The sequence below is a fragment of the Schistocerca gregaria genome, chromosome 5 (genome assembly GCF_023897955.1).
Source record: "Schistocerca gregaria isolate iqSchGreg1 chromosome 5, iqSchGreg1.2, whole genome shotgun sequence".
NCBI classification, from domain to species: domain Eukaryota; kingdom Metazoa; phylum Arthropoda; class Insecta; order Orthoptera; family Acrididae; genus Schistocerca; species Schistocerca gregaria.
In genome coordinates this window covers 457755756-457772822 of record NC_064924.1, presented here as the reverse complement: position 1 = coordinate 457772822, position 17067 = coordinate 457755756, and the positions used below count along the sequence as shown (strand labels likewise).

General features: G+C 38.4%; 1 protein-coding gene across 4 annotated transcripts in view; it reads left to right on the top strand.

The window, feature by feature from the left end:
* Positions 1-16647, top strand: part of LOC126272507 (uncharacterized) — a 561656-nt gene extending 545009 nt beyond the window's left edge. For all 4 annotated transcript variants that reach the window (XM_049975404.1, XM_049975401.1, XM_049975403.1 and 1 more), the window contains one exon: positions 11846-16647. In XM_049975404.1, coding sequence (XP_049831361.1) covers positions 11846-12007 — 162 coding nt within the window. In that variant the 3' untranslated portion in view covers positions 12008-16647. The remainder of the gene's footprint in view (positions 1-11845) is intronic.
* The last annotated feature ends 420 nt before the right edge of the window (positions 16648-17067 follow it).

Here is a 17067-nt window from a genome sequence, read left to right as displayed (position 1 = left end):
TAACCACGAGCATCATATGTCGGCCCCACATAATGCCACCCCAAAATGGCAGGGAACCTCTACCTTGCTGCACTTGTTGTACAGTGTGTCTAAGGCCTTTAGCCTGGCAGCATTGCCCCCAAACATGTCTCTGACGATTGTCTGGTGGAAGGCATATGCGACACTCATCAGTGAAGAGAACGTGATGCCAATCCTGAGCGGTCCATTTGGCATGTTGTTGGACCCATCTGTACTGTGCTGCATGGTGTTGTGGTTGCAAAGATGGACCTCGCCATGGAAGTCGGGAGTGAAGCTGCACATCATGCAGCCTATTGCACAGTTTGAGTTGTAAGATGACATCCTGTGGCTGCAAGAAAAACATTATTCAACATGGTGGCATTGCTGTTAGGGTACCTCCAAGCCATAATCTGTAGTTAGTGATCATCCACTGCAGTAGTAACCCTTGGGTGGCCTGAGTGAAACATGTCATTGACAGTTCCTGTCTCTCTGTATCTCCTCCATGTCCAAACAACATCACTTTGGTTCCGTCTGAGATGCCTGGACACTTCCATTGTTGAGAGCCCTTCCTGGCACAAATTAACAATGTGGACATGATTTAAACTGCGGTATTGGCCATCTAGGCATGGTTTAACTACAATAATACGACCCACGCACTTCCTTCTTGGTGGAATGATTGAAAGTGATCGGCTGTTGGGCCCCCTCCGTCTGTTAAGCACTGCTCAATCATGGTTGTTTACATCTTTGGGCAAGTTTAGTGACATCTCTCAACAGTCAAAGGGACTGTGTCTGTTATACAATATCCACAGTCAATGTCTATATTCAGGAGTTCAAAACTTTTTTTTGATGTGCGTAGTTCCTGAGGGTTTCATCAAAAGATCTGTCATTTCAGGTCAGATGTTTTTTAATTGATGGAACTTGAGTGCAGGATGGAAGTAAATTTTTACATCAGGTACATAGAGTTGCCTATTATGAGAAATTCCTTTTTCTCTTTATCCTTTCACTATTTTGTGACTAATTTTTGCTTTTGTTGTATGTTACCCATGTCGACTGATATTTACTTACTGGTTTAGAATTTCAGCTAGTACTTCTTCAGTAACTGCTATGGATGTGTTTGCTGATACCTGGGATTCATCACTCTGCAGGCTTTTGTGGTTATATTTTCTCGTTTCACTGTGCATGCTTTTGAGGCTTCACTTTACCACTAGAAAATTCACACAATTACATATTTTACTACTCTTCAGCTCAAGATTTTCATCCTTCAGTAATGATAGTTCATGTATCAGTATAGCAGCGTCAATTTATAGCGCTTTAATAATGTTATCTTCTTCTGTATTTATTGCTATTGCCAGAGGTACTGAATTGAATTAAACTTTATTTGATCCTGTAGGGCTCCATTTTGTACAGCAGATGCACATACAGTATAGGATACACGAAGAACAGAAAAAAGCCATTATCACTTACTGCCTAAAGAGCAACCACTTTGATTACGCTCTCTAGTATCATTGATTATGTGTTGTTGTTGTGCTATTCAATCCAAAGACTGCTTTGGGGCAGCTCTCTATGCTAGTCAATCCTCTGGAACTCTCTTCATTTCTGTACAACTACTGAAACCTACAACCATTTGAACCTGCATACTTTATTCAGCCCTTGTTCTCCCTCTACAGTTGTTATTCCCCCACACTTCCCTTTTTTGTGTCATCTCATTGTTTCTGTAGGCTTGTAAGATGGGAAGCAAGGAGAGGATGTCCGGTATCCTCTTTCTATAACACCAACTGCACACATATATTAATTGGGTTCTTTATTCATAAGAATAGAAAAATACTTAAGACAGTCCAAGTGTGGTGGTACAAGCTCTCCATAATAGACCATGTTAGCCTCACAACTGGTGAAGTACAAGTCTGCTATGTGCACTATTCTGGTCACTATGTGCTGCCTATCTCTGAGCTAGAGGCAAAACTAACTCCTATTGCAACTCCCTCTGGGCTGTGACTGATGACTAGACTAGTTGACTCATTTGATTACTAACTGGAACTCACTAGGCCCTCTGGTCTGCAGCGACAATGTCAATACTGGAGGCCAAGAGGGCATCAATAGCGCATTTCTTGCGAGTCTGACTTTGGTTTCTATCAATCTTCTCACAACCTCTTTGCTGCATAGTGTGCTGGCAACAGCTCACACCAGCACATACGTCCCCCCTTGAAATATTGCACCATTGTTGTGTAGTGAGGCTGCAAATGACAACAGGGAGGGAGGCAGGACACTGGACTTAGAGATGAGCCAGGAGCCGTAGCTGTGGAGGATGGCATACTCCCAACCATACCCTTCCATCTGGCTTGCAAGACAACAGAAACAGCCTCCTGAAAACTGCTGGCAGAGCACACATCCAGGCCTGAGGGCATATCTTGAGGCAAAAATGGCGAGGCCAATGGCAGGTTCAGGTCCATGGGGTCGGCGAGCGAGCACAGCAGGGGTGAGGGCGCATCATCCATCTGCGCCTCCTGGGGTCCCCTGGTGACACCAGCTGGTGGCTGCGAAAGCCATGCAGTTCCACAAGGTTGTGAATCTGGAGGAAGAAAAGCAGCAGAATCAGAGGCAGAATGAAAAGCACGAATTTGGCTCTGGTGGCGGTGCTGCAAACCATCAGTACCTGCAATTAAATACATATAAGAGCCAATGCGTTCCTGGATCATGCCTCTTTCCCAGCGCCCACAGTTACCATAAACCCTGAAAAGAACACGATTTTGTAGCTCAAAGCAATCCTTGCAGACTGTTGACGGCACTGGATGCTGCAGTGGGTGTAGCAAGTGTAGAAGCATTCGATAGTGGTGACTGTGCAGAAGTTCTGCCAGTGATGGTCCGTTTCGTGGATGGAAGTGATAGGAGGCAAGAGAGAGTTGCAGTGCCTGTTCCAGTGTGTGGGTAGTATGAACCTTGACCATCTGTTACTTGAAAGTATGTACAAAGTGTTCTGCTTCTCCATTGGGCTGCAGGAGAAATGGAGCACTTGTTAGATGACGAATACCATAGTGTTCACAAAAGAGTTCAAAATCACATGAGTTGAACTGTTGTCTATTGTACAAAACAAGTACTTCTGGCAAACCTTTGATACAATGTTTGAATGGTGCTACATGGTGTAGTAGAAGCTGTAGGCACCGCCAAATGGAAACTCGTTAAAAGAGCATACCACTATGAGCCCACAAGTGTTCCAAAATGGTCCTGCAAAACCTATGTGCACTCATTGCCATGGCAATTGTGTCTTAAGCCAAACTGAGAATGTCTGTGGTGGAGCAGATTGGTTCTCTGCACGTGGGCAACACTGTGACATCATCTGTTTAATATACCTGCCAAGTACAATGCCGGCGTGCAAACTGTTTAGTTCAAACAGTTCCCCAATGTCCTTGGCAGAGCAACCACAATACATCCTTTTGCAACACTTTGGGAATAAGCAAATGGGGTTGTCCATTGTCATTCTGAGCTGGAATCACACGATGTCGAACTGAAAGATTATCCCGTGCAAAATATCAGCACACAACTGAGTTCTATGTACTGTTCAATGCACGAGGCCAAGACGTGAATATAATGCATCAAAATCTTCAGCTCTAGGTCTACTTCCATGGCCTGTCTAATGTTTCTGTAGCACAAGGGAAAGGATTCCAAGCAATTCAGAGTCCTGCACATCAATTTGGCAACAAGATGCGGCAGATGCATCAAAACCAGCGTCTGGGCCAATCAGAAGGCAAGATGGGATGTAGGTCCGTACACAATTTCATACTGATAATGTGAAAGCAACAAAGCCCATCACTGCAATTTTTGAGCAGTGTGTGTAGGGACCAGCTTTGATGGATGAAAAAAGGACTTAATCAACACTTTTTCCTACGGAATTGACCCTGTTCTTTTGCACAGAATTGGTGCACAAGACAAACATATTGCTTTTGCCTCCACTTATACAAATAGTGATTGAATTTTGTCACACCATTTGCAATAGCAAGAGCTTCATTTTCAGTTTGAGAATAATTGTACTGAGTTTGGTTTAACATCTTTGAGGCAAAAGCAATATGTTTGTCTTGTGCACCAATTCTGTGCAAAAAAACAGGGCCAATTCCATAGGAAAAAGTGTAGATTTGCAAACTACTGGTTTGGCAGGATCAAAATGTACTAAACATCTGTCACTGAACAAGGCATTTTTGAGTTTCTGAAATGCATCTTGACAATGTTTAGTCCGCACAAAAAGTACATTTTTGTGATGCAAACGATGCAATGGAGCCACGACCTGAGCGGCATTTGGTATGAACAGAGTGTAGTACGTCATCTTGCCTAGTACTGACTGCAGTTCAGACACATTGCAAGGAACAGGCAGGTCATGGATTGCAAGCAAATGACATTGGAGGGGGTGTGCACCATGACTGTTTATCTCGTGACATAAGTACTGTAGTTTGAAAAAAGTCACACTTTTCGGGATGACGCTTGAGTCCTCTTCTGGCAACAACAACAAAAAAATAGTATGCAAACTGCCAATGTGTTCCTCTGGTGTACAACCTGAGACAACAATGCCATCAAGGTAGTTTGAGCAAAATGGCACTTTTTCAGTCAGCTGTTAGTAATGTTGAAAATTAGTAGGTGTGGAAGCACTGCCAAAAGGCAAACATAAATACTTGAACAGTCCTTAAGTATGTATTTACAACAATCTGTTTCTGTGATTTTGCATCTAATTGAATCTGCAAGCAAGCATCATGCAAATCTATCTCAGAAAAGTAACATCCTGCACCAAGCCTGTCCATGAGTTCCTCATGGGGAGGTAATGGATACTGCCTGTGGGTTGACTGTAGATTTGAAGTCAATGCAAAAGTGAATGTGACCAGAAGGCTTAGGCAACAAAACAAGAGGATTTGTCCATTGATTAGCTTGAATGGGAGCAATTACACCATTATCTTGCAAGTCTTTCAATTCACTGACAATTTTGTCTCTTAAAGCAATCGGAACAGGGCAGGCCCAAAAAAACTTAAGCTGTACATTGTCTTTCAAAGTAACATATGCTACAAAGTTATTAGCTTTTCCCATGTCTTCTGAAAATAGTTCAGGAAATTCCTTAAGCAAGCTAGCTACATTTTCTTTTGGATCACAAGCTGATATGGAAAGTATATTGTCGTGGATGCTAAGGCCAAAAAATTAAATGCATCTAAACCAAATATGTTCTCACTGTCTCTTGATTTTAACACAGTAAAATTCACTGTGTTAGTGTGAGATTTGTAAGTGGCAGGCAAATGACACTGTCAAAGTAGTGGATTTTCCTGTCCATTGTAAGCAGTGAGGTGCTTTCTAGGTTTAGAAAGGCTTGGTGAGACTAACTGTTGCACGATTAAACAAAGTTATTGATGCACCTGTTCACTCGATGGCCATCAATTCATAATGAGACAAATAGTTTGTTTGAACATCACTGCACAGCACTAGGGCCAGAATGAGGCACAACCTTACTCTTACATTAGTCAGAACCTGTTGTAGGTTTAGAAAACACAACGTTCGCTGCATGTGCATGAGCCTGTTTTTTTCTGGGAGTGGGCAAAATTGATGTTTTTGTGCTGTTGCAGACAAACTGCTTGGACATGGCCTTTTGTTCCACACGTGTAACATGTTGTGTTACATGATGAGCAATCCTATCTTTTATGGTGAGCAAAACATCTAGGGCAAGACTTCACTAAGTTCACAGGTCTGTTTACCTGTCTGTATAGCTGTCTATGTGGCTGTGTAAGCACTCGTTGTTGTGGCTGCTTGGGGTAGTTACAAGCAAAGGGGGACTTGAATCGACCAAATCAGGGCTGATCAAACTTATTGGCTGATATGGCACCCAAATCATTGCTCTAATATTTACAACACTTGAGGAAGTGTTGGATCAGAGTACTTTAGGATCTGTTCCATTTTCTACTATCTGGGACGTTGAATTTTATTACATCCATAATACTTAAGTCACTCCAAAAGTTGGCACAACTACACTTAAATTTGCGTTTCCTAGTCATACCCGTTAGTTCTGTATAACACCTATGGCATGTCTGTTTTGACTTTTTCTGCAAGCAAAAAAACTGATATCTGCTTGCAGCTACTTGGATTTGCTGGTCATAGTACTTGGTTAATGCAGCAATTACTTCCTTATCACCTAATTCATAAGGAGTTGCAGTTGGGAATAGTTTTTGTATTAACCTGAACACGGGGACACCTCAACTGAAAGACGGTATTGTAGTTTTACATACCTTGTACACAGTGAATTTGACAATGTGCTTGGAACTGTGTCAGGTATTCAGGCCATTCCTGTTCTGTGTTGTTAAATTGGCGAAATATTGGGATGCTGGTCAGCAGCACTTGTTGGGCTGATTGTTCAATCAGTTGTCATGATTGTGCAGCTGATGTAGCTTGTTCAGCCTAAAATATTAAAGTCCTGTGACAATGCCTCTGAGTAATGCCTACATTGAGTCCAGAGCTGGCCTACAAAGCCTATGGAACCTAAGTCTCAGAGACAATGAGCAAACACCGCCGATTGTAGACTCAACAGTACTGGAGATTGTAAATGACTTGGTGCACTGAAGAGAACGGTCTGCCTTTGCTCATTACTCTGGTATTTAATGAGGCATCAGTCAATCGCTATCCACACATGTGATGCCCGTGGGTTGGCTGCTATGGTCCCTCATGGACCTCAGTATAGTTTGTACTGCCAACCCATACAGCTACTGCATTATATGTGTTTTGGGTACAGCTTGTCAATTGTGGTGCACATTTTTCCATAAGTTTAATAAATACAACAGATACACATATTTAGTCATCATTAATGTAGTCTCCTTCACTATTTACAACAATCTGCCAATGTTCAAGTAACTTTTTGATCCCGCAACTGTAGAAACCACTTGGTTTTAAGGTGAAGAACTCATCAAGCCATGTTCAGATACAATTTCATCGAGAAAGGAAATTCCTAGAAGAGAATGGAAAAGGTGAAAATAGTATGGCACAAAATCAGGTGAATAAGGTGGGTGTGGAATGGCTTCCCAACCCAACTCCTGTTTAGTGTTTTTGTCAGTCTAGCAGAATGTGAGCAGGCATTATCATGGAACAGCATCACTTCACACAGTCTATCTGGTCATTGTTCTTAGATTGCATCTGCAATACATCTCAGTTGTTGACAGTAAATATCAGCAGCGATGATTACACCTCAGGGATGTAATTCGTAGTACACCACACTGTTGTTGTTCCACGAGACGCATAACACTGCTTGTATCTGTATATGTGCGGATGAATATGTGTGTGTGAGTGCGAGTGTACACCTGTCCTTTTTCCCCCCTAAGGTAAGTCTTTCCGCTCCCGGGATTGGAATGACTCCTTACCCTCTCCCTTAAAACCCACATCCTTTCGTCTTTCCCTCTCCTTCCCTCTTTCCTGAAGAAGCAACCATTGGTTGCGGAAGCTAGAATTTTGTGTGTATGTTTGTGTTTGTTTGTGTATCTATCGACCCGCCAGCGATTTTGTTTGATAAGTCACATCAACTTTGTTTTTAGATATATTTTTCCCACGTGGAATGTTTCCATATATATATATAAAATAGAAAGAAACTTCCACATGGGAAAAATATATTAAAAACAAAGATTCCAAGACTTACCAAGCGGGAAAGTGCCGGTAGACAGGCACAATGAAATAACACACAAACACACACACACAAAATTTCTAGCTTTCGCAACCAACGGTTGCTTCTTCAGGAAAGATGGAACGAGAGGGAAAGACGAAAGGATGTGGGTTTTAAGGGAGAGGGTAAGGAGTTATTCCAATCCCGGGAGCGGAAAGACTTACCGTAGGGGGAAAAAAGGACAGGTATACACTTGCACACACACATATATCCCAGTTTGGAGGAAAGGTTAACTACTGAATTGGGGTGTTATGGTTCTAGATTGTGTTGACTAGAATTTTGAGGTGTTGGGGGGAGTGGAGCTGGAAGTGGGAGATTGAGTAGATGGGAGAGACTGGGTCTGTGTGCAATGAGAGGAGGTTTGTTGGAAAGGTTGTGGAAGGTGAGTGAGTTGCCTTTCCGGAGGTGGGAAACCAGGAGATTGGATAGTTTTTTGAGGTGGAGGGTGGCACGCTGTTCTAATTTGCGGTTGGCCTGTAGGAGGATGCTATGAACAGCCAGTGTGGATGTGGGAGAGGAAAGATTGAGGACTTTGATTTGGGATAGGAGTTGACGGGTGTGTTCATTGGCCGAGTCGATGTATAGGTGAAGGATTAGGCGGGTGAGGGCTATGGATTGTACAGTTTGGAACTGGTATTAGGACTGATGGAAAGTAGGATTGCACCCAGAGATGGGAACTTTAAGTGTGAGGCTTTTGGGGGTAATGCCAAATGTCAGACAAGCCTGAGTAAATAAAATATGGGAGCATAATCTGGCTAGGGTGAAGGCATGTTTGCAGAGGGAATGTAAATAAAATTTAATGGGGTCATTGTAGGGATGTTGTGAGGTTGACATGGTATTAGAAGGTGGAAAGGGTAACATGAGGTTAAAGTGAAAATAAATAGATGTATATATAGGGAGAGATAAAGGTGTGAAAAAAGTCGAAAAAGTGTTGGTTTGAGATGAGCTATGTTGATCCTGTGCTGAACTTAGGTTGGTGAACAACAATGGGTGCAAAGGTTAGGTAGTTGTGTTGTCTCCAAAACACGTTAAAGGGTGGGGAAATTCAGGAAAATTTCGAAAACACTGCGTGTAAATGTATTCAAAGGACTGGTTATGTACTGTCAGATTATGAAAATGAGGCTAACAATTGTTTGACGAAGAAATAATAACGTTTAAACCTGTGAGAATCTGCTAAAAAATGATCGGTTATGTGGGAAAAATGGGAATGGAAATAAAACAAAAGTTGTTGGGAATAGCTGAGATGGTTATTTAATGGGTGAAAGAAACTGAAGCTGTGAAATAGTATTCACGAGTTTACATGAAATGTTTGTAAACTTGGAACAGTGGATTTTATAGCAGGGGTCATGTTGAAAGTGTTAAAGTTTTTAGGTTATGGTTTGGAAGTAAATTACGTATTATTGAGTATAATTAGGCAGGATAAAATGTATGGTAATTACGGAAAAAGGGAAGATGAATACAAAGTGAAACTACTTGTACAAACAAAAAGAGAAAGTAAGATGATAGAAAAGATTTTGAAATACAACAGAGACAATAAAAAATGTAATTGTTGGGTTCAAATTAATGATGTAAATAAAATAGAAAGAAACTTCCACATGGGAAAAATATATTAAAAACAAAGATTCCAAGACTTACCAAGCGGGAAAGCGCCAGTAGACAGGCACAATAAAATAACACACAAACACACACACACGAAATTTCTAGCTTTCGCAACCAACGGTTGCTTCTTCAGGAAAGAGGGAAGGAGAGGGAAAGACGAAAGGATGTGGGTTTTAAAGGAGAGGGTGGGGAGTCATTCCAATCCCGGGAGTGGAAAGACTTACCGTAGGGGGAAAAAAGGACAGGTATACACTTGCACACACACACATATCCCAGGGATATGCAACAAAAAGCAGTCCAATAATCTAAGGGCTGATTCTAACAAATTACTTTCAGAAATCCTAACCTGATTTAAAGTAAACTCACTGCCAGTAAACGTGAACAAAACTAATTAGCATAAACATGATGCCTCTAGTCACAAAAACTGAAAGGAGAAATACGAAGGGTACAATGTGCCAAATTACTTACTTTCAGTACTTTCCCTCTGTTATGTGCTGTAGAATTATCATCTGGGTCAATTCATCTCCATTAAAGGAAATTTTCTTTCTGCAGAAAAAGGTTGTCTGAATTATGCACAAATTTTCCTCCGAAAGTCTCCTGTCATAATCGTTTTAGGAAACTTGGGATGCATGCTACAACTTCCCAATACATTTATTACATTATTAGCTTGATGGTCCCATGTACCATGAAAGCAATGAAATGTACCTTGATCAGAATACAAGAAGGAACTCTACTCTCCACTGTGATTACAGAAATCTTACCTCAAGTAGAGAAAGGTGTATTAAAATATTTAATAAAGTAAACTCGATCCAAACAGGCCTCAGAAGGCCCAGTGGTATTGACGAACTGTGTCATCCTCAGCCTATTGGCGTTATTGTATGTGATATGGAGAGTCATGTGGACAGGACACCACTCTCCCAGCCATAGTCACTTTTCATGACTGGAACCACTACCTCTCAGTCAAGTAGCTCCTCAATTAGTCTTGCAAGGGCTTAGGGCACCCCACTTCCTGACAGCACTTGGCAGACTGGTCGGTGACCCACCCAAGTGCTAGCCAAGCCCAACAGCCCACAACTTTCGTGATCTGACAGGAACCTGTGTTACTACTGTGGCAAGGCCGTTGGTCCGAAATATTTAATACACTGCCAAATAACATTCTAGGTCTAAGAGTAGATTAACTAAAAATAAAATAAAGCCTTATTGATGAAACTTTTTATTCATTATATGATTTTTTTAACAGAGAAGTAGAGTCTTTGTGTTCATAATATTGTTATTTTCTGTTTATTATGTAGTGCCGTTCATCCTTGTATGATGTCTTCTCTTTTCACATTGCTTTTATTTTGTTTTAGTTTTATGTTTTTATTTTCCCTGCAAGTGTTTTTGTAAATGTACTGTACTTCCCTTGTTATGTGTTCTATATAATTTATGTTTATATATTGTTTGACTAATTCTGTATCATAGCATCTCACATGCATAATAGGATAATTGGAAATCAAATATAAATAGATAACCACTTTTCAAGATATTATTTATTGCCCTCAACTTAGGGACCGATGACCTTTGTAGTCTGGTCCCTTCAACCCCATAAATCAGCCAACCATCCACTCAACTGGTCTCCTGAGCCCTTGTTGCCTCAGGCAAAATTGCAGTCAAACTCAGCATGAATTATAAAGTTCATTAATTAACCCATTTATTCATGCATTTTGTTTTGTATATGAAGAGGAGCCGTTAGGGATGTGGAATAAATTAATTTATAAATTGACAGACAAAAGCAGACACACTAGATTATGTCTGTAACGTGTACAAACAATCAATTATAGGTGCTACAAATTAACAAACATGAATTATTTGTAATTTACTGCTTATTAATATATTATATGTGAGTATTTTATACATATTAGGAGAAAGGTACCTACTTTTAAAGAAGAGAAAGACATTTCTCTTCCTCTTACACTGCTCACCTGCTACCTCATAGTAAGCATTCACAAAGTTTCAATAGTTGCAGAGAAAGCTATCAGCTGTATAAATATTGCAAAAGTTAAAACTTGTTTAGTGTGAATAACATTGTTATGAATTTGCAGTTTTCATTTTATTAGATCCATGGGCAAAATACCAATAAACAACAACTTTTTTTTTTCTCACAAACAGCATTTTTGTATATCTGTTTACACTCCCAGTATCTAGAAACTTGTCATACTAAGCCTAATCATCTTAACATCTAGCAGCTATCTTTGAAATTCACATCGGAAATTTCTTTGGACAGCAATGGGTGATTCCATTTCTACATATCACAACATGCAATGGGCTACCTTTGATCTGTAGCCATTTCTAGTAATTATTTAGCCCATGAAACAAAATGAAAAGAATCATTTGGAATAAATCTGCACAGACTTTCTGATTTGCTTTACATGATGCTGCAGACCCTATTACCTGTAACACAAGTTTTTAAAATCGCATTAGGAAATCAAGAAGGTTTCATGTGGGCACCCTGTATTTTTAATATGATAAATGCATGGAATTGTATAAAATGGAATCATTGCCAAACAGAGAGGAAATATATTTAACAACTGTAATTATAATTTTCAGATCACTGAGCTTCATACGGCAAGTATCAACAGTGACAGAGTCTGCGCTAGAAACCTCCACATCGCAAGTTCTGTGTGGGGTGTGTTGCATGTGAGTGAATACGCACGTCGCATGCTCAAGGCAACCACTAGTGGAGGTGGACAGCCACCGGACAGTGACTAGAAAGAAGGAACATCACACCTCCATAACATGTGATTTGAAATTACATGTAAATATTACTGTTCCCATCAGTCCTTGGAGTATTATTACAACAGGAGATGAATAATTTCATGGATTAATTTAACTTATTGTGAACTGTGGGAGGCACCTGCAACAGCAAGACTAGAGAGATTTTGGCAGAGGATTTTTCTGTACTTATTTCATAAAGCAAGGGAATAGATTTTTGCCTCAAAGGGATTGGAGTGTGAATAATATACTCATAATTTTTACTCTAGGTGTTGCCTTCCAATGTTTAAAGCTGTAATGTGGGAGACAAGTTTTGTGATGATATTAGAAATGTTGTCAAGAGTAAAGAATTGCAGATTTGGATAGACAGAGCTTTACTTCATTCCAAAATAGCCACTGTCATTGCAAGCATACTGAGTTTATACTGTTCCATGAGATTAACTATTAGAGAGAATTTATGCAAAATAAAAATTGATGGTTTTAAAGAAAATAGTATGTAAGCTTAAGGAATTTTAATGTTGTGATCATCATAAAAATATGTATGATCATTTTGCTTGTGTATGAGCAATTATAATTTAGTTCAAGTTAGGATATTCCAATTACTCATTAGCTGCCTATAGATATCATTTCTTTACTTTTGAAACCTCTCATGTGTGGCAAGATCAACTGGATTACCTCTGGGGAGCCTGACTGTATAAGAAAGTAAATGGAGCATTTTTAGTGCTAGTTGTTACGTCCACTGGGGTACTGGATATCAGTCAGGTAATATAAAGATGTGTTCTTTGCTGCAGATTAAAATTGTACTGTGTGTGTGTGTTTTCATAAGACTGAAACAGCACTAAAGAATTTATTGACTGTTAAATCTGGCTTCATGATCATGGTTACTCTCTAGAAAACTTAGATTAGCTATTCTTTGTTAGCAGTCTAGTAATAACACGAGTGTCTGTATCTTGCAGATTGTAAGGAGAGTTCATGCTGCTGGATGCTAGATTCTGTATCTTACAGATGTGTGTGACTTGAAGAAAGAGGATTTTTGTAAAAAACAAATTGAGGACAAACAGAACTTAAATTTATCTTGTTTTTTTAATAGTTACAGCTCCCTTTGTCATCATCTTACATAACCACAATGTTATAAAACGGAAACTGGATTAATAGGAAGTGATCAAATTACAAAATATAGTGACTAAACAGTTGCAGCAGCATAATACCTTTTTGCCATGACTGGCTTCAGTGAATGTTTAGTCAATAATTCTACACTTAATGTCTTTAGAACTTCAGCAGATGCTGTACACTGATTGTATAAACAATCTCACTCATGTTCACTTATTGTTGTGAGCATGTTCAATCAGCAGACCATCATCAGACAAATCTGAAGCAGCAGTAATTAGGGCATTGAGGTAATACTGAAACATATCCCTCAACTTCTTAGCAGACTTCTGCCTCATCAAGTAAATGTGACTGAGACTATTTTTTACTAATTACTAAGTAATCATCACCAGCTTTCCGTGAAATGTCCTACCTTTAATGAGTTGTGGTGAATGAAGTCTCTCTAGAATAAGTATTCCTAAAGCACACAGTTGCATACAGATGTACTAGTTAAATATGTAGAATCTGCACTAGACACTGTGAGCCCACGATCCTCAGACTCAGTATGTGCGGAAGCAACTGTAATTCCTCCTATTTTTTTGAAATGTAGTTTTTCAATTAATAAAACTACACAGGGACTGCACTGAATCACTGCTGTGATTGTTGCAGCAATCATATTCAGATTATATCACTAGTATGTCAGTATATTAACAAGTTATTACATGTTCAGGTGCAAAACTGAATTCGATACAATGGAATAACTGTGTGATTTTGTTGACTGAATAAACATTTTTGAAAGTGGTATATCTTTTCAGCACAACACAGTACATTGCTATACAAAAATTTCCTGTTGTATGTGTATGTTGTTATATACTTCATAACTATTCTAGAAGTACACACATTGTTCAGACATTAATTAAAAGTAACATTTTGTGGAAACCTGATTACGAGCAATCACTACTCGAAAGAGGTCATGGCAATACTGGATTGTGCAATTAGAATTGCTTTTAAATTACAACAGACTTCTACACTTAATGATATGTCCTTGCATCTTACAGTAATCATGGAAAAAACAGTTAATTATAGAAATAAAATTTGTATATATTTACTGGATGAACCATGGAAGCAATGTGAGTCTGTTCAAATTAATCCTTGGTTACAATACAACTTCTATTCCTTTCCAATACCAAAATGTTCATGTCATTGCCTGCTGGTTTTTAATAAAAACTGAACAGATTATTTTCATTCGCTGGTTTTCTCATCCACACAGGGATGAGGAATGGAGGAGTAATAGTCTGCAGGCATAAACATTACTGATTTAAAAAAGTTATGGTTTTTGTCATAGGATTATCTAACATTTAATAGTGTAAAATGGTAGGGATACAGAGCTAAACTGTATGTGTAAGAGTTTCTGTCACTGAACATGAATACATTTTCATTTGGTGCCAGTTGTTGTCAACGAAAGAATTTTTTCTGTTGAAAAATTACAGTTTTAACTATAGTGCTTTACATCATTTATCTCAAATTTAGCAAGACATGGTATTTTAACCATAGTCATCATGCTGAAGAATTTTAAATGGTTTACCTATTTCTTTGATTAGGGTACCCAAATGTATCTAGTAATATGGGAGTTCTTTTTACATGAGTAATATTATTTTAATATGTGGTGACCATTCCTGTATTTTGTTAAAAATATATTTCATTGTGAACTAAAATAAAATGTTTATAGCTTTTAGTCTTTCTACTGTATGGTGCTCTTTGATTATTCATGTTTTCAACCACTGCTTGGAACTAGTGCCTTTGCTTGCTTTATAATGGAGGACTCTAATTTATATACTGTCAGTTACTTTATGTGAATTATTGTGTAATGTCGTTATAGTTGTCTGATACTGACAGCTTCATATCATTATCTTGCCTCAACTTTTGATATATTCATGCCAAAGAATTACAGTATTGTTCTTTCATGCATGATTTTTTCTGTTTTGAGATAGTATCACCCGGAGTTGCTATCGTGATTATACTGCACTTGTCCAAATTTGTTTAATAACTATTTTTCCATATTACCCAATATGAACTATATTTCATTGAACTGTTTTGTATGATAAACTGTAGATATCATTATGTATTTGTAAAGGCTTTATTTAATGTTTGTGTCTAATTTGTCTCTTTTTTATATAAAAAGAATTCGCTTTTGACAATTCATGACAATTTATGAAGTTTAAATGTTGTAGGAAAGTTCTTGTAGAATGTAGAACATAAATACTTTTGGATTGAAGGAGACAACTCATTGAAAAGCAGATGCATTGAGTTATCCGTAGACACACACACAAAAGAAAGAAACCTTCGGTAGCTTTTGGAGATGTTGATGTTCTTTGGCAGGCTAGAGTAAAAGATACACACACACACACACACACACACACACACACACACACACACACACACACACACACACACACAGAGAGAGAGAGAGAGAGAGAGAGAGAGAGAGAGAGAGAGAGAGAGAGAGAGAGAGAGAGAGAGCCTTAAAGGATAACATTAAAAGCTAGCAAGGTATCTTTCCTTTGTTTGTGGCTATCGACAACCCAACACTTCCACTTTTCAGTGAGTGGTCTCCTTTAATCCCCAAGTATTTAATTTCTAAAGTTTGTACAACAAATTTTCGTAGAGCTTAATTTTGCAAATTATGTAACATGCTAACCCTCGTACCAAAACAATGACTATACATTTTAGCCAATGTTCTGTTCCATTGCATAAACAATAAGGCAGATTCCATATCTGTGTCTCGATTTCTCTTTTACATTTCATACAAAAACCAAAATAGAATGAGTGACAGTGCAGAAATTTGGGAATTTTGTTACGAATAGTGTACAGTTACAAAAATAGAGCTTTAAGAGAGTGAATTTTATTGCTTAAAACGCCATTTCAGTGGTTAGAGCAACTATTATTTTCAACGGGATTCAGAATATATGTATATTTATGTTGCAGCAATTGATGATTTCTGTGATTATAGGTCGACTGATATTAAACTTATGTTTTATTATGATCACTTGTTTACCAGCCAAGGACACAGAAGTCTCTGAAGTGTATGCAACAGAGAAATAACTGTTCTTCCATCACTTTATCCATATTTAACAACTACAGCATGTTGTGTTAAATAATAACTCAAGTAATGTATATTCTTGAGAAGCAGTGCCTAGATATCTTTATCTAATCAAGTGCACTGCTATCATCTATGTTATGTTGTATAACTAACTGCTTCACCAGCTTTGAAAGACTGAACAACATTCTTAAAATGAGAGGTACTTACTTGACCAAAGGATATATTTTTGCTATGACAATGCAAAGTAGTTTTTAAACTGCAGTTAATACTTATAAATTATTTCTGCTTATAAAAAATATATATATGTATGTTGACAGTTTTATTATTCATGTATTTAAACCTAAGTGTAAGCAAATTAGTACCCTTTCTTGTTCCATAGCAGTCAAATCACACTGCTGTAAAATGTTTATGATGATTGTATTTTCTAAGAAATAAAGCTATGAAGCTATTATATTATTATTATCATTATTTTGAAAATTTTTTGCAGGTGGTATCCAACAGTGGTAATGTATTTAAAAAATCCATGACACAGAGCTGTATTAACAATTTCTTATTGTTAATACCAGTTTCACTAATCACTATGTTATTGGTATCTGTATCAGTGAAAAGGCAAAACCAGTTACAGAAGTTTATGGACAAACATCATTAGGTTATAGGCCGTACACAAAGTAACACTTACAAAAAAGATTAATATTACTCACCAAGGCATCATAATTTCTGACATGGTGGACAACATTTTACATTTAAACGCTTCACAGCTGTTGCATAGATAGAAAGACAATAAACACTTTACATAGAAAAGGCTATGTGTAACCCACTAGGATAGCAAATGATAGCTGATCACCATGTAGTAAGCTTAAGGACAAAGCAA